The 21973-nt window shown below is 39.3% G+C and overlaps 1 protein-coding gene across 9 annotated transcripts in view; it reads right to left on the bottom strand.

Moving 5' to 3' along the window:
- The window catches only part of AMBRA1 (autophagy and beclin 1 regulator 1), a 158465-nt gene that overhangs the window by 3259 nt on the left and 133233 nt on the right, over positions 1–21973 (bottom strand). For all 9 annotated transcript variants that reach the window (XM_060687582.2, XM_060687581.2, XM_087883229.1 and 6 more), the window contains 2 exons: positions 11044–11136; positions 9974–10167 (listed from right to left, as the gene is read on the bottom strand). In XM_060687582.2, the coding sequence (XP_060543565.2) occupies positions 9974–10167; positions 11044–11136 (287 nt within the window). The remainder of the gene's footprint in view (positions 1–9973; positions 10168–11043; positions 11137–21973) is intronic.

The following is a 21973-nucleotide window of genomic DNA, read 5'->3' as shown; positions in this document are numbered from 1 at the left end:
TTTGGCCCAGACAAATTAAAACCCCAAACTATTTAAAACCAATTTTAAAATTTGAATATATAAAATACTAAAAGATATTTAAAAATTAAAAATCTTTTATAAAAGAGGGAGAAAATTAGGCCAGGCCCGCCTGGTGAAATAATAAGGTCTTTAGAGCGCGGTGGAAGGTGCGCAGATCCAGGATCCTCCATATCTCCGGGGGGAGCTCGTTCCAGATAGTAGGTGCCCCCACAGAGAAGGCTCTCCCCCTGGGGGCCACCAGTCGGCATTGTTTGGCCGATGGCACCCAGAGGAGCCCCTCTATGGGAGCGTACTGGCCGGTGGGAGGCTATTGGTGGTAGTAGGCGGTCCCGCAAGTACCCAGGTCCTGAGCCATGGAGCGCTTTAAAGGTGGTAACCAAAACCTTGAAGCGCACCCGGAAGACCACTGGGAGCCAGTGCAGCTCGCGCAGGAGGGTGGTTACGTGGGAACGCCATGTTGCTCCCATTACCACCCGCGCAGCCGCACTCTGCGCCAGTTGGAGCCTCCGGGTGCTCCTCAAGGGGAGCCCCATGTAGAGAGCGTTGCAATAGTCCAGGCGGGAGGTGATGAGGGCATGAGTGACCGTGCGTAAGGAGTCCCGATCAGAAAGGGACGCAACTGGTGGATCAGGCGAACCTGATGAAAAATCCTCCCGGTCACGGCCGTCAAGTGCTCTTCTAAAGACAGCCGTGAATCCAAGAGGACGCCCAAGTTGCGCGCCCTCTCCGTGGGGGCCAATGATTCCCCCCAATAGTCAGTGATGGCACCAACTGACTATATCGGGACGTCGGAAACCACAGCCACTTGGTCTTGGATGGGTTGAGCCTGAGCCTATTCCTCTCCATCCAGATCTGCACGGCCTCCAGGCACCGGGACATCACTTCAAGGGCATCGTTGGGGTGGCCTAGGGTGGAGATGTACAGCTGGGTGTCGTCAGCGTACTGGTGGTACTTCACCCCAAAACCAATGAACAATTCATTGCCCCCATGGTCCTGTCCCAAGTAATAGATGACCCAACGCATACACAGTGCTGAAAAAAGTGACTTATGACCAGTTCTCGCACTTACGAGAGCCGAGGTGGCGTGGTGGTTAGAATGCAGTACTGCAGGCTAACTCTGCTCACATTGCCAGGAGTTCGATTCCCTCAATCCTGACCGGCTCAAGTTTGACTTAGCCATCCATCCATCCTTCCGAAGTTATTAAAATGACCCAGATTGTTGGGGGCAATATGCTGACTCTGTAAACTGCTTAAAGAGGGCTATAAAGCACCATGAAGCTGTATCTAAGTCTAAGTGCTATTGCTACGACTGTTGCAGCATCCCACAATCACATGATCAAAACTCAGGTGTTTGGCAACTGGTATATACTTATGATGGTTGCAGTGTCCTGGAGTCACATTTGCAACCTTCCCAGGGGCTTTTGACAAGCAAAGTCAATGGAGCAAAAGCCCTTTTCACTTATGACTATGATTATCTGCTTAATGACAGCAACAAAAAAGATAATAAAATCAGATACAATTCACTTAATGACCACACTACTTAGTAACAGAAATTCCAGCCCCAAATGTGTTCGTAAATTGAAGACTACTTGTAATAAATTTAATGAAACAAATGATTATATAAAATATGTGGGAGTTAAAATAATTAAAATCTTAAAGACAAAAATTGCTGACAGACTGTAACATTACATACTGTGATTAAGGACTAAGAGTTTGTCTTCATAAAAATATTTTATATACACCCAAAATGTGCACACAACACATTCTGCACTGTTGGAACTCATCCTAGTTTCCATGTTCTTGTACTCTCGGAGTCTTCAAGAATGGAACAAGAACCAGATGAACCTGGAGAGGAGAATCTATCACCCTGAAGAAGTACTACTTGCAACAGAACAAAATGGAAAAACATAGTACAGGTACTCCTCGACTTACAGCCACAACTGAACCCAAAATGTCTGTTGTTAATGAGACATCTGTTAAGTGAGTTTTCTTGCCATAGTTGTTAAGTGAATCACTACCGTTGATAAGTTAATAATATGGTTGTTAAGTGAATCTGGTTTCCCCATTGACTTTGCTTGTCAGAAGGCTGTAAAAAATGATTACATGACCTTGAGACACAGCAATAGTCATAACTATGAGCCAGTTGCCAAGCATGATCACACGATCATGGGGATGCTACAAAGGTCGTAAGTGTGAAAAATGGTCACTTTTTTCAGTGCCGTTGTAACTTTAAACGGTCACTAAATGAACTGTTGTAAGTCGAGGACTACCTGTATTTCAGTGTTTCTCAATTGGGGCCATTTTAAGATGTGTGAACTTTTGTTTTCCTTGTCCATGTTGGAAGGAAAAAAAAAAACAGCTATGATTGCCAGCTCTTTTGGAAAGTAAGTCAAGTGTCACACAACTGGAGCTGCCATCTAGTAAGGAAGATCAGATGCAGCCTGTAAATGAACTGTTGTTGCTTCCCTTCCCTTCAAGTGGACATATGAGTTATATTTACTCATTTAATTTTGGATTTTTACTTATTTAGTCTATTTAGTCTAAAGAGCCGTGGTGGCGCAGTGGCTGAATGCAGTATTGCAGGCTAATTCGGCTGACAGCCAGCAGTTCGATCCTGACTGGCTCAAGGTTGACTCAATCTTCTATCCTTCCAAGGTCAATAAAATGAGGACCCAGATTGTTGAGAGCAATATGTTTGACTCTGAAAACTGCTTAGAGAGAGCTGTAAAGCACGGTGAAACGGTATTTAAGTGCAAGTGCTATTGCTGTTAACATATTGCTACCTATCGCTGTTCCTTTTTCTCCAATGCTATCTCTAGGCTCTCAAAGAATCATGCGGTATAGAAAGTCCAGCTCTCCAAGGGCAAAGCAAAGCTAGGAAAAGAACGGCTCATTCAAGCTGCTTCATGAAGAATGAGCAATTAGTGGCCTCTCAATTGTAAGCTGTGCAAGAAAATATCTTTATTCAATGGAACGTGCTGAATTGTTCCACAGAGGATGTAGCAGCCACAGGCCACCTGATCCTTATTAAAAATATAAATCTTCCTTCCAGACTTTGTTGAAGCATCAGGTCTCATTACAAAAGAGGAGGAAGTGGCATTGGCTCATCTACAATGCAGAATACTGAAGCAGGTTTTTTTGGTTATGTCTATATAGGAAAAATTACCTTGCACCTTTAAATCCTGCCTAGTGATTCCTCAACCACTCAGAATTCTAAAAAAGCTACATGAAAATGCTCTTTTTTAAAAGAAAAAAGAAAAAGAACTTTTAACCCCTTTTTAAATCACAATTTTGCCCTGACATAAAGATTTTTTGGGGGGCGGGGGGGGGGGGGGAGAAGCAACAGTAATTCTGAAACGTGAGAATAAATCTGTAAGCCTTTATGATGTTAAAGATCTTCAATTGCTGAGGTTTTTGTAAGCCCACTTTCAACAATCAAAATTAAGGTTAAAAGTAGCGTAAAACCTAAGCAGCCAGACTTCAGAATTAAATCATGGCTTTTTAAAAAAAATTTGATTTATATGCCGCCCTTCTCCGGAGACTCAGGGCGGCTTACAATGCGTTAAGCAATAGCCTTCATACTTTTGTATATTTATACAAAGTCAGCTTATTGCCCCCACAAACTGGGTCCTCAATTTACCTACCTTAGAAAAGATGGAAGGCTGAGTCAACCTTGAGCCTGGTGAGATTCGAACTTACAGTAATTGCAGACAGCTGGTGTTACTCACAATGCTATCAGTCTGCTGAGCCACCAGGCTTAGTGGCTTAAAGCCCTATCTAAGATCAGCTACGGCCCTATCTAGTTCGGCCGCACTATGGGAAGTCACTAAGCAGAATATAATGAAATTTATGTCCTGCAAACTGCAGAAGGTCAATTGCTAACTGATGCCTTGATTGACATCACTTCTAAACGAGCATGTGCTGAGCCTGAAGCGTTCATTTAGGCAGTCCTTGAGCAGAAGATGCTGACACTCTACTCCTCTCCCCCACCAAGTTCTTCTTTCATACAAAACATCTGTTTTGCTTCTGTGGCAAGGGCAGAACTCCAAGGCTGGGGTTGTTGCTTAGTCACAGAAGCAGCAGGTGCTGTTTCCACAGCAGCAGGGCTGACTGCTCAGTAATTTATCATGTCAGGAGAGATCTGATTAATAAAGACTAGAAAATGCAAAGGAGCCAAAGTTAGTATTTCTATCAAGGGGCTGATCTTCAGCGTCACTGCTAGACCCACAGACGTTGCTTCTCACCCTATTGCTTTCAATTTTCTGTCAACTTCTCAGTGCTTCAGAGATATATCTCTAAAGCAGAGACATGTCTATAGAAAAAGAAAGCAAGCAGTTTGGGTGTATTACCCCGAATAAAGAATTCGGTGAGCTTGAAAATGAGTATAGGTTTTGTATCGTAAGCTTATTTCAGCAAATGCATCAGTAACCTCTCAGATACTAAAAAAATAATTATACTTGTAATAAAAATAGTCTCATATCTTTGTGTGAATGAAAAAGGATATTGTGAATAATCCAAAGGGCTGTAGTTTGGCTACATCTGCACTATATACAGAGACTTGAATCAATGGTGAAATCCAAATTTTTTTACTACCGGTTCTGTGGGCGTGGCTTGGTGGGCGTGCCAGGGGAAGGATACTACAAAATCACCATTCCCACCCCACTCTGGGGCCAGCCAGAGGTGGTATTTGCCAGTTCTCCGAACTACTCAAAATTTCAATTACTGGTGCTCCAGAACCTGTCAGAACCTGCTGGATTTCACCCCTGACTTGAATACAGTTCATTATCCCATCTTTATTATCTTTTTATAGATAACTCAAGGCAGCGAGCATGCCTACTAATCTTTCCTCCCCCTATTTTCCCCACAACAATAACCCCATGAAGTGATTTGGGCTGAGGGTGAGTGATTGGCTCACAGTCACCCAGCAGGTTTTCCATGCCTTAAAGTGGAGCTAGAACTCAGAGTCTCTTGCTTTCTAGCCTGGCGACAACCTTGGGAAGTATTTTGATGAAACTATTTTTATTTTGATGAAACTATTTTTCTTATATCAAGACCTACCTAGTGGCGATAAAAGCGGCAAAATCTAACCATTTTTCCGCTCTTATCGCATCTGCAGAGAACCGCCCAGCTGCCCTGTTTAGGGTGACCCACTCCCTTCTTCGGGGGGGAGTACGGGAAGATCCCTTGCAGGGTCGTGCTGAGGATTTTGTGCAATTCCTGCATGATAAAGTCGCTCGGATTCGGGATGGCTTGAACTCCGATTGGATGAGTCCACGGGAGGAGACCGGGGCAGGTCTTGAGAATGTTATCTGGGAGGAGTTTGATCCTGTGACTCTCGAGGATGTGGACAGAGTTCTGGGTAAGATTAGTGCCGCCACGTGTTTATTGGACCCGTGCCCCTCCTGGTTGGTACTGGCCTCCCGGGAGGTTACACGAGGCTGGCTCCAGGGGATTATAGGTGCTTCTCTGAGTGAGGGTGCCTTTCCTGCCGCCTTGAAAGAGGCGGTGGTGAGGCCCCTCCTCAAGAAGCCTTCCCTGGACCCGGCTGAATTAGCTAACTATCGTCCAGTCTCCAACCTTCGTTTTGTGGCGAAGGTTGTTGAGAGCGTGGTGGCACGACAACTTTCCCGACACCTGGATGAAGCTATCTATCTAGACCCGTACCAGTCGGGCTTCAGGCGGGGGTACAGCACAGAAACGGCATTGGTCGCGTTGGTGGATGATCTCTGGAGGGCTCGGGACAGGGGTTGCTCCTCTGTCCTAGTCCTATTAGATCTCTCAGCGGCTTTTGATACCATCGACCATGGTATCATGCTGCAGCGGTTGAGGGGGTTAGGAATAGGGGGCACCGTTTTGCGGTGGTTCTCCTCCTTCCTCTCCGACCGCTCGCAGTTTGTGTTGGCAGGGAGACAGAGGTCGACCTCGAGGCGTCTCACATGGGGGGTGCCGCAAGGGTCAGTCCTCTCGCCCCTCCTGTTCAATATTTATGTGAAGCCGCTGGGTGAGATCATCCGTGGTTTTGGGGTGAAGTGCCATCTGTACGCTGATGATACTCAGCTGTACATCTCCACCCCAGACCACCCCAACGATGCCCTTGATGTGATGTCTCGCTGCCTGGAGGCCGTGCAGGTCTGGATGGGGAAGAACTTGCTCAGACTCAACCCCTCCAAGACCGAGTGGCTATGGCTTCCGGCGCCCCGATATAGTCAGCAGGTGCCATCGCTAACTATTGGGGGTGAATCTCTGCCCCCCACAGAGAGGGCTCGCAATCTGGGTGTCCTTTTGGATGCACGGCTGTCTTTAGAAGAGCATATGACGGCCGTGGCCAGGGGGGCCTTTTATCAGGTTCGCCTGATTCACCAGTTGCAGCCCTTTCTGGATCGGGACGCCCTACGCACGGTCACTCATGCCCTTGTTACTTCCCGGTTGGACTATTGTAATGCTCTCTACATGGGGCTCCCCTTGAAGAGCACTCGGAGGCTCCAACTGGTCCAGAATGCGGCCGCGCGGGTGGTTATGGGCGCAACTCGTTGTGCCCATGTGACACCCCTCCTGCGCGAGCTGCACTGGCTCCCAGTGGTCTTCCGGGTGCGATTCAAGGTGTTAGTTACCACCTTTAAAGCACTCCATGGCATAGGACCCGGGTACCTCCGAGACCGTCTTCTGCCACCAATAGCCTCCCACCGACCAGTCCGTTCCCACAGGGAGGGTCTCCTCAGGGTGCCGTCAACCAAGTTATGTCGACTGGCGGCGCCCAGGGGGAGGGCCTTCTCTGTGGGAGCCCCATCCCTGTGGAACGAACTGCCCCCGGAAATTCGTAAGATCTCCGACCTCCGGGCGTTTCGCTGCACACTGAAGACCCTATTATTCCGCCAGGCCGGACTAACAACACAATAGTTTTTAAATTGGGATATTTAAATTTATTGGGGTTTTAAATCTGAGCCACTTTATTTAATTATTTTAAATTTTATATTGTTGTTTTGTTTGTGTTTTTAAACAGGCTGTACACCGCCCTGAGTCCTTCGGGAGAAGGGCGGTATAGAAATAAAATTATTATTATTATTATTATTATTATTTTGGAATAGCAGAACCCAGACATGCAATTGGAATCTGCATGATTATACTTTGAGATGACATACTAACCAATAGTGATGGAACACAAGATTTTTCCCCCACAATCAGATAGTGATTTGGCCCCAGATTCCCACCACAACAGAAACTGTAGACATTTTAAAAAATTAAATTCTTTTCAATACTGGCATATTTAGGCGTGTTGTTCAAAAGTAAGTAGGGTTATTCTAAGGCGGTTTCACTATTTTGCTAATGAATTGATATTTCTGTGTTAGTGACCTGAGAGTTTAGCTAGGACTGATAACGATTAATGTATGTGTTTCCAACCAATTTGAGTATTTTGCATTACATTTATTTAAATGGACCAAAGAAATAAGTGCTTGTATTTCCTTTCAATAGAAGGTAAAGTTCAGCTTGATTAAGCACTTATATCATTCATTTTTTTTTCAACAGCAAAAGATATTTCTGAGCCTAACATTTACTTCTGTGATTTTTCAGATATTTTTTAGACTGAAACTTCCTTTCCTTTGACTGATGCAGTCTTCACAAACAATAATATACAAAAAGCAGCAATTATGAGACAAAAAGGAACTGGAGGGATTCACTATAATAAGTTTACTAACATTATCATCTTTCCAAATATTCAATGATTTTCAGAAAGGTAATTTTTACAGAGCCTGCAAAGATGAAGGATAGTCTATATTTACTAACAAACAAAAGTCTGGGGAGATTTATTGAGGGTTATTTTCAGATTTTTCCATATGGCAACATTCTTCTGATCATTGTAGCAAAGAACACACCTTTTTCAATAAAGAGCTTACTGCTACTGACAGTACTCAGTTTCAAAATTATTTGTATCAAGAAATACTAATTAATTCACAACCTTGCTGGGGAAATACTGAAAAGACTTGTTTTAGCTTATTTTCAACAAACAAGTGTTTCAAAATCTTCAGTATTTGTAGAAGAATTGGGATATCAACTTAACTGTAACTATATTATTCAATACACAAACAAGGCTGTTTCCCCATAATAGTCATGATTAAGCCTAACTTTACAACCTGTCTTGCCTTGTAACTGATCTGATTTGCTGAATTTCTGGTGGAAAACTCACTGAAAAATATGTGCTTTTCTCTAGTTTGTTTTTTAAAAAAATAAGTTAGGAAAAAAAATCCAACTCAGTTGGAACTCACTTCTTGTTTTTCTATCCTAGGTAGAGTCACACTAAGGGGAAAAAATACCTAATGTGAGCCATTTTTCACACTTTTCTGTAAAGCCTAGATGCTGGTTGAGATTGCTAAGAATTCAGGAACCCGAATTCTTAATTTCTTTTAGGTTAATAGATTGAGGTGAAAAATAAAGCCCATTTCCTAACTGTACATTGAACATGTTTAAAGGAATTACCAACATTCAGGTCCTAAGATTTTAATTGCTATAAAACCTCTATACTAGCTTTGTCAGTTTTAACCCTCCTATCTTACTTAGAAGCAAACCTTGGAACGGAGACAAGAAAGGCCTGGTGCTAATTCTAAAATGCATTGTTTTCCAACTCACCACTTGTACATTTTGATACCTTCCTAATTATGTATTTATTATGCGGTTTCTCAGTGTATGCTCATTTGCAAATATTTGCTGTATTCATTGTTTACTTTTATACATCCTAGATATATAAATACTAACATATATTGTGCTAATAAGTTACAGTAGGTCACTGTAATCCAATGGATATACAGTGTTGCAAACTGAGTATAATTGTTAATAATCTTGATTTTTTTTTCATATGCATTGCATGACTCTTTTTAAGAACAGGTAGCAGAATCTAGTTTCCTAAAGAAACTTCCTTTAAGTAAAGATGCTTTTGTATGGTAGCTTTGAAGAAATGTATCCTCCTTCCTGACTAATTATCAGATTTGTTTCCTCCCTGTCTAATTGTCAGATTTTTAAAAAAATATTTTAGTTATGAGTAAGAATCAATGCATTCAACACATCATTGTTGTGGCTGGTTACTGGGATTTAGCACCATTTTCATGTATAACAGTACATCATTAGTGTTTTGTTTTTATAAATAACCATATTTTATCATCCTGCCCAACTCCAGCAAAATTAAGCTTAATACAAGTAATTCAAACAAGCCAGTTTCTTGACTTATTATATACTATATGAAGCTCAATTGTTTTCCTAAGCGACTGTTAAATTAATTATAATTACAGTAGACATAATGTTAAATTGCTATTTACCTTTGAACTCAATGGAATAACTAAAGGTCATTCTTTAAATTCAGGTTATATTGTTATTTTGGAAACAGATGAATGACTGACCTGGGCATAAGTCAGAACATCTGCTAAAAAAAAAAACCAGCAGCAGGAAAAAAAGTTGAATGAAGCCATATATAAAGACACAACAGTGTTGATCAATATTTGTCTTCAATTTCTACCACATCAAGCCCCCAGTATTAGTTAATTTATCCAGTCTATAGTATTTAAGATCACTTTTGTGTAGGTTTATTTAACCACTGGAAGAGCATACTTCACATAGAAGTGGGTTGTTGTTGTTTTTCTTTGCTAGATTCTTTTGTTTTTAATTTGTTTTCACACTTGAGAAGTGGCAATAATCTGATGCTAGAAAAAAAATATTTTAGAAGCAAACTTACATCTTAAGATGCACAAGAGATATAAAGTGCAATAGCAAAACAAACAATGTTCTTTGGTTTTCTAAAAATGGCAGAAACAAATGAGCTCATGTGTAGCTAAAGCTACTAGCTGAAGATGATGCAACTGCTATGTATAGGCCCATTCTGTTTGTAAAAATATCATATCCCTAGTTTTTCTTAAGTAATGTCCAGGATAATAGATATTTGGCCCCGGCAATAATTCCCCAGTATTTACCTTCAGTAACCCCTGAAGTAAGACTTCCTGGTTCCTGAACTTCTCTCTCAGTTTGTGTTTCTGCATTCTGTAGCTGAGGTGCCAGAGTCTGTGTGCCCTGCGAAGTCACAGAGGTGGTTGGGTTCCGTGGCTGCAGGCCAATGGCGTTCATTAAGCCTAAATCCCGGTCTGTTCTCCAGGTGGCTCTGCTGGTTCTGAAGAGATGCACAACAGAATATATTTAGCTAGGATAGAGCAAATGCAGAAATGCATGTATGCCCCTGAAACACCCAGCCATTCCTTATGGTTTCAACAGGCATCCATTAAGAATTTTACTGAAAAAAATGATCTAGAAGGTAGTCAAAATTATGTTTTCACATCTGATTTTGACTAAAATGATCATCCTAATCCTACAGTTAGAAAAGGTGTTGGATCCCGTAATTGTTTTAAAGTTGGAATTAGTCATTACTTTTGTAGTATTTTTTCTAAGTTTTCAATTCCCATAAGCTTAATGGCTTCCAACTGACTTAGGAAGGTGTGGTATTGACAGCTGGAAGGATGGTGGTTGACAGATTTATCTAAACATTTCAATTTGTATTATTTTTTTTATTTTTTTATTTTTTATTTGATTTATATGCCGCCCTTCTCCGGAGACTCAGGGCGGCTTACAATGTGCTCAGCAATAGCCTTCATCCTTTTGTATATTTATACAAAGTCATCTTATTGCCCCCATAACTGGGTCCTCAATTTACCTACCTTAGAAAGGATGGAAGGCTGAGTCAACCTTGAGCCTTGGCGAGATTCGAACCTGCAGTAATTGCAGGCAGCTGGTCTTAATAACCAGCTTAATAACAGGGTGCCCTAGACCACTGTACTACCAAGGCTCTTGGTAGTATTAGTGAGATAACCAAATATAAGCAGTGATATTATGCCATCTGAAGTAATCCAAGTGCCAAGGGGAAAAATTAGTTCTAAAATTTTAGAGCTGCCATCATAACATCATGCAAGGGTAAGCAATACAATTACATCCAGACCTTGACAACAATACACATATTTCTAGGGTTGCCTCTACACTCATTCTCCAGACTCACCCTGGGCGTTCAGTGCTTCTGCTGCTGGAATGCACAGTGAAGACAGTTTCATTCAGCTGGTCCCAGTAGTATTCTACACCAGAGTTTAACGCCCTGCCATCCAAAAGCAATAAGTCAAGAGATAAATGAAACCAGCCTTGTTTAATAAGATTATCATTCCCAAAGCACCAAATCTCCCTTTTCAAAATAACATTCAAAATCAGCAGCAGATAATATCAATTGTTGCTGTGGAAACATTACAAGTATTTCATTTTCTGTCCAGTCGTAAGATATACCGTAAACTAAAAAGCCCGAAATCCCTAAAGAATCCAATCTGAAATGTAAATTTAATTCTAAAATTGTTACAAGATCTTTGCACTCTATTAAATCTCAATATACATAGATAGAACTATTTCTATTTTCAATTTAAGATATTTCTAGCATACACCGAGCTTAAGAAGATGCATGAACTTGATTTCACAAATGTAGTACTGAATATATATTCTTGATAGTAGCTAATATAAACATAGGCTATTCTTATGGTCGTGATGCTGTCACAGTGGTACATGAAGGCCTGATGTAGTCTAATGATTTAAATCTTGTGTTAAGTCTTGGTGGTCCATGGTGATGATACATGGCTACAAAAGATATGTAAAGGAGGTCCATGATGAAGAAAAGGCTGAGAGCCACTGACTTAGCCCAGGGGTCCCCAATCTCCGGGTCGTGGCCCATTACCGTGCCTCAGTCCATTCAGAACTGGGCCGCACAAGCAGTGCACAGCTCCATTTTGCAAGAACCTGCTCGCGCTCGCATATGAAGCTCCATTTGTGCAAGCAGCAGGAGCCCTTGTCCACGATTTGCACAAATGGAGCTGCGCATGCTTGTGTGTGCATCTACTATTCACAAAGAACTATCCCCTCTCCCTCCACCACTGAGCCGTAAAGCTAGAAAGGTTGGGAACTGCTGGCCTAGCTATAACCTATCTATGTTACTGCAACATAGAAACCTACTCTCATAACTCTGAACACTTATTTGACGTGGTCTCAAATACAGGACAAAATATACGTAACACAGAATATAAGAACTTCAAAAATAATGGCATTTCATCATTAATGGGATAGATATTTCAGTACCTAAGCCTAAATTAGCTATGTCCTGGTCTCAAACTGAAAACATCCAAGTTGACCTTTCCCCAAATAACTACTATTTTTATAGGGATGTACTGTAAATCATTTCAAATGGCTCCAAAAGATGAAAGTCAATATACAGATAATGGCTGACATATTGAGTTTCCATCTGGATATGGTTATTTTCTAGGTCTCAAAAGCAGTTGCTTTAAGACTTGCGGAGAGGTGCTAGGATCATACTCTTATGTTCACTTCCTTCTATTCTTCTATCCAGGAAATGGCATATAAGTGTTACTTGATCAGGGTCCGTAATATTGTCAAGGACTTTACACATCCTATCCATGACTGGCTTTTATTATTGCCTTCCGGGAGGAGGCTTTGTAGTATCAGTAGCAGAACAACCAGATTTAGTAACAGCTTTGTTCCATATAGCATCAACCTTGTAAACTCTCAAGACTCTCAAGATGCTGAAAAGAAGACTAATATAAGTTTTTGGTGTCATTTTTGTTATCCTTGGGATGGACATATTGTTCAGTGGGTGGTATTCCTTCTTTTGAGAGCAGGGCATCGGAACGTCTTTGTACATGCAGATGATGACAATAAAAGTATCCTATCCTATCCTATTCTATCCTATCCTCTGCCTGAAGCATTCTGAAACAATGCCCAATCCCATAATTTTCATTACACCACCCCTAATACTTAGAAGTTAGAAGATAAACATGTGATCTGAATGAAAAGCTGCTATAAAATTAAAACAGCTGCCATTTGACATCCATAACACATATATTAGCTCAGTGAAAACATTCAATGGTAGAATAACTTAAAAGATAATTTCTTAAAGGATCAGCTAATACTTAACGATGCATGTATCACTGAATCTGCAAACTGGTGGCAGTTTATTATATATGTTATTTGCTTCTTTTATAATCTTGTTAGTCATTCCAGAAGAGACACCTTGTTAAAAATGGTGTGATTTTTCTTATGAACAATGATATCATTCAAATAGCATTAGCCAAAGCAAACGTCAGATTTTTTACAAACAGGTGTTAAGGCTGCACTGGAAGTATCTGATGAGCAATACATTAGATTTCATTTTACATATTTTACTTTAACTTGAGTTATAAATTCTTATGCCACTTGCCCAATGTTTTTATATATGTCTTCCAAATTTAAAAAGCTTTATATCTAGGTGATATTTCCTAGCAAAAGGAGAGGGAATGAATGATAAGCTCAGGAATGCTTTTCTAAGCACCAAATGACTATCTTTAAGAGAATACTTGACAGTTGAAAAGGAAAGTTATGTATTTATGAATCCTAGCTGACTTGAGAAAGCTCTCTGACTAGGTGGAGCTGAAATCATTATTTTCTTAGCCTTTCCCAAGGGATAGTTGGCCCATAGTACTTCTATGCATGGTTCCAAGTTTAAACTCAGTAGCACATTTCCTGAATTCAGGTTTTTTTTAAAAAAATTTGATTTATATGCCGCCCTTCTCCGGAGACTCAGGGCGGCTTACAATGCGCTAAGCAATAGCCTTCATCCTTTTGTATATTTGGGGGCTTATTGCCCCCACAACTGGGTCCTCAATTTACCTACCTTAGAAAGGATGGAAGGCTGAGTCAACCTTGAGCCTGGCGAGATTCGAACCTGCAGTAATTGCAGGCAGCTGGTCTTAATAACAGGGTGCTTTAGATCACTGTACTCCCAAGGCTCTTGGTAGTACATTGACAGTTAACCTGTCAATGGGCTTGCACAGCTCCCACGCATACATCACAATTTAAGATACATTATTATTATTTATTTCCCATCTTTATTATTTTTTATAAACAACCCAAGGTGGTGAACATATTTAATATACCTTTCTTTCTTCTACTTTTCCCACAACAACAATTCTGTGAGGTGAGTTGGGCTGAGAGACAGTGACTGTCCCAAAGTTACTCGCCTGCCTTTCACAGCTTAAGAAATATTTCAAAAGTATAATATATTTAAATTTGTCTCTAACTACGCAATACATTTCATGTTACGATATCACAAGCATGTAATATTACAGAATAAAGTATGCAAATAGTATATAGACTATCACATGATTTCATATAAGCATTAATTCTGTTCCAAACAAAGAACAAAGAGCAGTTTAGCTGTAAAGCAGTTTAGCAACTGTGTGAGTGACTGTGATATGACATTTAAAATTATCTTATAACACAATACTTAGAAGATCGAAAGTGTTTTAAAATAGTCTTTAAATGAGTCCAAGTTTAGTGATGACTCTAAGCCTTCCATCTTAAGTATAATTTGGAACGCCTGTCTTGTAAAATAGCTGGCATATTCATAGCCATAATACAACAATTTGAAAATTGAGGTGATTTGGCAGGATTTTATGAACAGCTTTGCCAGCTCACAGGAATGTCTAAAGAAGTTGCAAATTAAAAAACCTGAATGTATCCTAAACCATATATTGTCAAAATCACCACCAGTCAATTGCAAAAGACAGCTTTACTTGGAACAGCTTACATCCTGCAACGATACCTTTAACACCATCAAACAAGACCATCTGTCTATCCAAGGTCTTTGAGAAGGACTTGATAGGTGGATAAAATTATCAAATAAGTATCTGGATAATTATGAAACAAACCATAATATATTAAAAATCTACATGGTGAGTTACCCCAAGAATGAGATGGACGGTATTCTTAATAAAAGTATCCTTCATAAAAAGGTACCCACAGTATCTGAGTTGATAGTTTCCATGCTTTTAATTGAATTTATATTTTCCAGCAAGAACAAAAGAGAAGTTGCCAATAACTAAAGTAAAACTAACAGCTGTGCATGGAACAAGAGCCAAAACATTCTTATTTTAGTTGGCTTTCAGTTCACGGCATGAAAATTTAAACTTTAATATCCGTTAACAGTCTGAAGCAAGGGGTAATGAAAACCAAATTGAAGGATTCCTATAACACAGTGATGGCAAACCTTTTAGGCACTGAGTGCCCAAACTGGAACACGCGCATGTGCACGCGTGTGCATGCCTATGTGCGCCAGAAACTGGAAGACCAGCTGGCTGGTGCACATGTGCATACCGTCGCCAGCTGGTCTTCTGGTTTCTGGCTGGTCTTTGCGCGCGCCAGGGCACCAGAAACCTGAAGACCACCTGGCCGGTGCACATGTACGTGCTGGAAACCAGAGGAGCAGCTGGCAACAGCGTGTGTGCCCACAGAGAGGGCTCTGCATGCCACCTCTGGCACGTGTGCCATAGGTTCGCCATCACGGCTATAATATTTACTCCCAGGATTTTTTATCTCAGGTGGTTAGAAGAAGAAGAAGGTTGCTAGTATCAACTTATACAGCATTTTAAGTCATGGGTCCAAAGCATCTGAAGGGCTCTTCATCCTGTATATAGAACCTCATTCTGTACTTCAGGTTATCCTCAGAATCCTCCTCTGGGTGCTCTTTCACGCTATGGTGGGACAAGAAGCTAATTTGGAACAGGCCTTCTCAGTGATACCCCTCGAACACTAACAGCAGAATGCCCCTCCAGAGTGAGGGCATTCCACTGTTTCCTATTTGGGTAATTCTTGGCACCTACTTGGTTTTATTTCAAGTATCAGGTAAATACATTTTTCGTTTCCTGTGTCTTTTAATATATTAAGATTTTAAATATGCTGAATGAAACCATTTAATTTTTCTGTTATGCTTGCCTTGCTAAAGAATTGCATTTCACTTATTGTTATTTGAAGTTTTTTTTTTTAATTGAAACATTTTAATAGTGTGATCTTAATGTTTTGCAAGTGAGCCCAGAAAAATCAGTTCTGAAGAACAACATGTTAATTTTTAAAATTAAAAAAAAAAAAAAAAGACAGAATTTCATAGTCAGGTCACTTTCTGTGATTTTGCCTCTCAGTGACTTTACCTATTGGTAAAGTTATTGGTAAAGTGATCGCAGGGCTAATGGATTCCTAGGGATTTTCTGTCTAGTATGTTTAGCACTCCTGCTGAAACTCTAGGTACACCCACTCTATTTAGCTGCACACTAAATTTGCTCTACGTGTTGTCCAAGGCATGGAGTCTCAGTAAGGACTGAGAGTGATTATTAACACATTAAAATCATTCTCACACACTGCAATAGAAAACTGATAAGTGCTGAATAAAGTAATGTGGGAGAGGGTTGTATTTATTACTGATGTTCTTCTACCAGAAATGACAGTCTTTCCACAATATGAAATAAGACCTTTGTGGCAATTGATAATCTACCCATATTCTTACTAAATTCCGGCCAGGAACACAGGATTATAGTTGTCCATAGTGTGACAATTTAAGGCATGATCTATAGTCAGATACTTTTATACAATGAATATGGGTAATGCTATCAATTCTGTCTTTTTTCCTACACATCCTTTGCTTACTGTCAAAGCTTTCAGATTTTTCCGGCAATTTCAGATGCCAAGGAAAGCAATTTTTCTTTCACCCTCACTCAAATTAATTGCGTGCTTGTAGAGTACAGAGTCAGACAGCTATTTACTTCTAACAGCTAGAGTAGGATTAAGCAGGAACTTTATTTACTTGGAAGTATTTTCATTTAAAGTATAAATTGTCATCCGGAAATCCAGAACTCTTATATTAATGGGTGGTTTAATTATCCTAGAGCAACAAACTATTTTTCCCAAAACCCAAAAATTCTAAATAAATATCCAGAATAAATCCATTATTGGTCATCTATATTTTTCCGGTCATTCTTGGATACAGTGAATAGCAAGGTTAAGAGTTATGACTCCAGAGATTGTTCAAGATGCTTCCTTCAAGAAAGCTGAAGCTGTTGTTGCTGTGTACTCGCATACACACTATCCATTTATTTTCAGCAGTATTCCATATGTGCAACTCTTTCACACTGCAGGTAAAAGCCTCATGTTAATAATGTCAGGTAATATATTTTGTTTCAGGTACAAGTGGAGATTCCAATCAGAATTATGCATAAAACCAATAGGAAATAAAGTTCTGCTTCTTAGGTACCAAACGTTTGATCTCTATTGAAGTAGGAAGAAACTCAGAATAAAGAAAGAGAAAACAGGTTATTAAAAATAGAGCCATCTATTCCTCATCCCAGGAAGACATTGTTTTATTTCAAATATATCAGCTGAAGCACAAAGAGAAAGAAAATTCTGCAGCTTTGGTATTATTTTTTCTTTTTTAGTGATGATATCAATACGGTTGAGACTGCACAAATATTCCTAAAGCAAATAAAAAATATAGCTGAGTGGACTCTGTTCAAATGCATGCTGTTTAAGAAGATGAGACCGATAGGTTTAGCATATGTGACCTGTGACATTTTATAACTGCCTTAAGAACCAAATATTGCTTCTGCTGCAAAACAGGCATTCTGTGTAAAGTATAATAGCTTGAATAAAAAGGCTTAGATTAGAAAATTAAATCACGTTAAAGATGATTTTTAAGAGAGTATTAATTGCTATAGCCTAGAGATGTAAAAATTTGGAAGAATGAAATGGAGGAGGAGGAGCCTCCCCATTTATTCAAAACCCACACAAACTTTTGGGAGGAAAATTAGCACTATTAAAACATTTAAGGGTAACATGTTATTGTAGGAATGTAAAATGCATTAATAGGTTTGCTCATAAAATTCTTTTATGTTAAATTTCAAGTGTGGTTAACACTTGACTCAAAAGTGAGCAGAATGAAAGTTTTCTCACAAAAAATAGTAAATTCATTTATAGTTTACATAACATACCAATGTAATTAATGTTTTAAAATATATTCAATTCAGAGTGTTTACAGTTGTATAAAAAAATACACCATGCTTTCTTTGATTTCCTCAATCGTCTTTATTTTCGTAATGTAGTACAAGGACATATTTTCAAAGTTTGGAAAAGAAGATCCTTCCAAATCCAAAGTGCCAGTTCTGCCTGGTCCATCTCTGGACCAAAATACACATCTTCTGGGCAGAATTGTTCGAATGTGGGGAGAATAGAAAAGGGCCAGGTGGCAGCCAGTGGTGGGATTCAAATAATTTAACAACCAGTTCTCTGCCCTAATGACCAGCTGGGTAGGGGTGGCTCGGTGGTCATGTGACCATGTGGGTGTGGCCTACTCAACTTCACTCACATCGATGGGCGCTTCGCCTTAGCTGTTACAATGTAATAAGGGTTAACCAGAGAGGTAGTTTCTGTAAGCAGGGCAATAAAGATTAGGCTAGAAAAAACACCAGAATGTTTCCTTCCTGCCTTCCTTACAGGATTATCCCTGTAAAGTGGAATAAAACAAAATAAGATTTCTTCCAACAACCGGTTCTCCTAACTGCTTAGAAAGTTAACAACTGGTTGTCCCAAATAGGTGTGAACTGGCTGAATCCCACCACTGGTAGCAGCTAAGTGGAAATAAAGGACAGTAAACTGCTGGGAAAACATAGGAGTTGGTAGGAGAGGAATAGGATAACATTTAATTTTAACTGAATTTTAAATATAAGATCTCTATTGTTTTAGTGTTTTATAGGCACATTTATTAATTGAGTGTAAGCCATCTAGAGTCACCTTTGATGAGATGGGCAGCATATTAGTTTATTAAATAAATAATAAATTAAAATAAATTAAAATACAATAAAATAAACATGGCCTTGCCCTACTTGATTTCTAAGATTCCTCCAGTTAAAATTCAGAACAATCAAAACCTTCCCAGTTTCTGTTCAGCCAGACTGAGATCTCCAAATGGTTCTGGCTGAACTTCCAAAACACAGTATATTTGATTCATGGTTACAAGGGAATCAAATTTTTAATTTTCTACAGGTAGTCCTGATTTCCAACAGTTCAGTTAGTGACTATTTAAATTTACAACAGCACTCAAAAAACATATGACCACTGCAACATCCCTATGGTCACGTGATTTACGTTCAAATATTTGACAACTGATTAATATTTATGACAGTCGCAGCATCCCAGGGTCATGTGATCATCTTTTGCAACCGTCAGACATGCAAAGTCAATGGGAAAGCCAGATTCATTTAACAACTGTGTGACTAATTTAACAACTGCACTGATTCACTTAACAAACGTGGCAAGAAAAGTCGTTAAATGGGATAAAATTCACTTAACAAATTTCTCACTTAGCAACATAAATTCTGGGATCAATTGTGGTCGTAAGTTGAGGACTCTTACTCTCTTACTCTCATTAATGTATGTTAAATATTTATTTACTTTCCTCTAAGACATGTGTTTCATAACGATCCCAACAGATGACTCTATGTTATTCTATTATAGTATTGGTGTTTCAAAATGTTTAAATCAGTATTCCAAAGTTACGAAGCATGGCATAGAATGTGGGTAAACAGCTATGACAGAATTCCTAGAAGAATTTAAAGAATCAAGAAGTAAATCTTACCAATGAAAACAAATTGCTTAATTGAGAAGTATGTAAAAAAACATGTAACGTATGCTGCATCAGCCAAAGACATGTTTTCCCAAGGCCTAATGCAGGTGAAAGGTTACCCCGAAAATTTTTTTCCTGAAGGGAGGAGAACCCCTTTGTGGGAAACTCATTTCAGTATTAAAACAAAGATAAGAACCTGGGATATTTTTTTAAAAAAATGTAACCAGGGCTAGATAGGGAAATCTATCTGGGATTGTGGCAGGAAGGAAGTATGACAATTGGGGATTAATTAACATGTCAGATAAGAATAATGGAGGTTAGTTACATAGTTTGTCCCTACCCTTCCTGCTGCTATACACCTCACTCAGAGTAATTGCAGGTTACTCTCTCATCTTCTGGTACTGTTGTTAAATACCAGGTCAATGAGTAATACAATGCCAACCTGATGTGTTTACAATTAAAATGTGGACTGGGAAACTAGGAGATGGAAATGTCCTCCTAGTACTTGACTCTGCACCAGATTAGATAAGAAAGGGAAGTTGCTACATAACTTTGGGGATTCTCAGTCATTCAGGTCATGGTTGTCCCAAAGCTGCTTTTTCAAGAGGCAACTGGATTTCAGTTGCCTCTTGAAAAAGCACTTTTGGGAAGTTGCTACAATTTGTTTCTATGAAACTAAAAGCCAATGTGGAGAGAATGTTTATGACAGACTTAAGAGATTTTTTTGATGTCCTTTCCACTTCAACGCCCAGTTGTCTTTTTGTCTGAACTGATAAACATGGATCCATATTTGGGACTGAGGATTCATTGAACAATTGTTCTGAGTTATTTAAGCATCCATACTAAAACCATCCATGGTTAGAGCAGTCTAAAACTTCATAGCCACCACAACCAACATGAGGTTATCCAGACTAACCCAAAACATGTAGCTAGTCACACTTCATGGTTTTACTTTGCAAAGCATATTCAGTTCCCTGAGATAACTAAAAAAATAAATAAATGAAATTAATTTGAAACCTATTGGAATATAAGGGAAAAATAGAAACACAAGGCAATGGAGAAGCAAGTCATTCCCATTTCCACCTTTTATCCCTCAAAACCTCAATCACCTTTCCACCATAAACCCTCAGGGGGGGAAAAAAACATTGTAAGGGATTGGAATTTTCTGGTATTATCTCCAGCTGATTGGGGAGTCTGTGATCCTGGGAAAATTGCCCTCCCCCATTTTAACATTAAAATAAAAATAAATCATGAACAGCTTCTATGTGTGGTGATTAAGTACCAAATATACTCAGCTGCTTAAGACACCAGGTTCTTTAGCATATAAACTATAGCATATGACTGCTCTTCAATTTACTAAAATTGTTTTAAATGTATGTAGATTTAAGAGTTTTATACACAATATATCTCATACTTGTCCAGGTATTCTACAGTGAATGCCTGGATTTTCTAGCTACAAGCAAGCTGCATTATATCAATCAATGCTTTTAACGTATCTCAAAGGCAGAGGAAGAAGCATACAAAGTAAGTCATATATTTAGCATACCAGAAGGCACAGTCATTAAACAAAATTCTGCTTAATTTGATAAAAACATACTATATTGCAAAAATGTAAAAGCAAAACTTTTAAAACTAATATATACATATGCCTGACTCCATCTTCAGAAAAGCTATGTTGTAAAGAGCTCAATAAAATCTTTAATCTTAACAAAGGTAATGTTGTTTTAATTCTGATCCAAGATGGCGCCGATGTATCTTTTCTTTTATGTACACTGAGAGTCTACACACCAAGACAAATTCCTTGTGGGAACACTTGGCCAATAAAGAATTCTATTCTATTCTATTCTATTCTATTCTATTCTATTCTATTCTATTCTATTCTATTCTATTCTATTCTATTCTATTCTATTCTATTCTGGATGACAACATTATAATTTGGGACGGGGAGGGGGGTTATTGCTCCAAATAAATTCCAGAATAGTATCAGCTTTAGGTCTCCTACAGCCAAAAAAGAAAAAAGAAAAAAATCCTATATTTTCTGCAAAACTGACTAATCTGTTATGGCATTAGTTCACAGATGGTATCTATATGAACTTTAAGTCAGAGAACGAATCCAAGAGCAGAGATCAATACAATCCTGTCCATTTTCTCGTCACAAAGCGTCCTGAGCCAAGGCTTATTATTCTTAAAAGGAAAATGATGCACTAGGGACTCTCTTGCTGGGAGGCATCTCTTCTACCGATTGAACGATCTGGCAAAGAAATTGGGTCAGCCTCCAGAAATGCATGATAAGGCTGAAGCTATGTAGCTAGTAGGACTAAAAATTTGATTTAAAAGTGCCTCACAGAAGGTGAAAGTGCTTCACAGAAACTACAAATACTTTATAATGTATTTTAATAGATTAATTAATGATTACACCAAACTATAAAGCTTTAAGTCTGCATATTAGGATTGTTCT

Source organism: Pantherophis guttatus, chromosome 1 (assembly GCF_059756535.1).
Source record: "Pantherophis guttatus breed Tessera chromosome 1, ASM5975653v1, whole genome shotgun sequence".
NCBI lineage: Eukaryota > Metazoa > Chordata > Lepidosauria > Squamata > Colubridae > Pantherophis > Pantherophis guttatus.
This window is presented reverse-complemented; position numbering and strand designations above follow the sequence as displayed.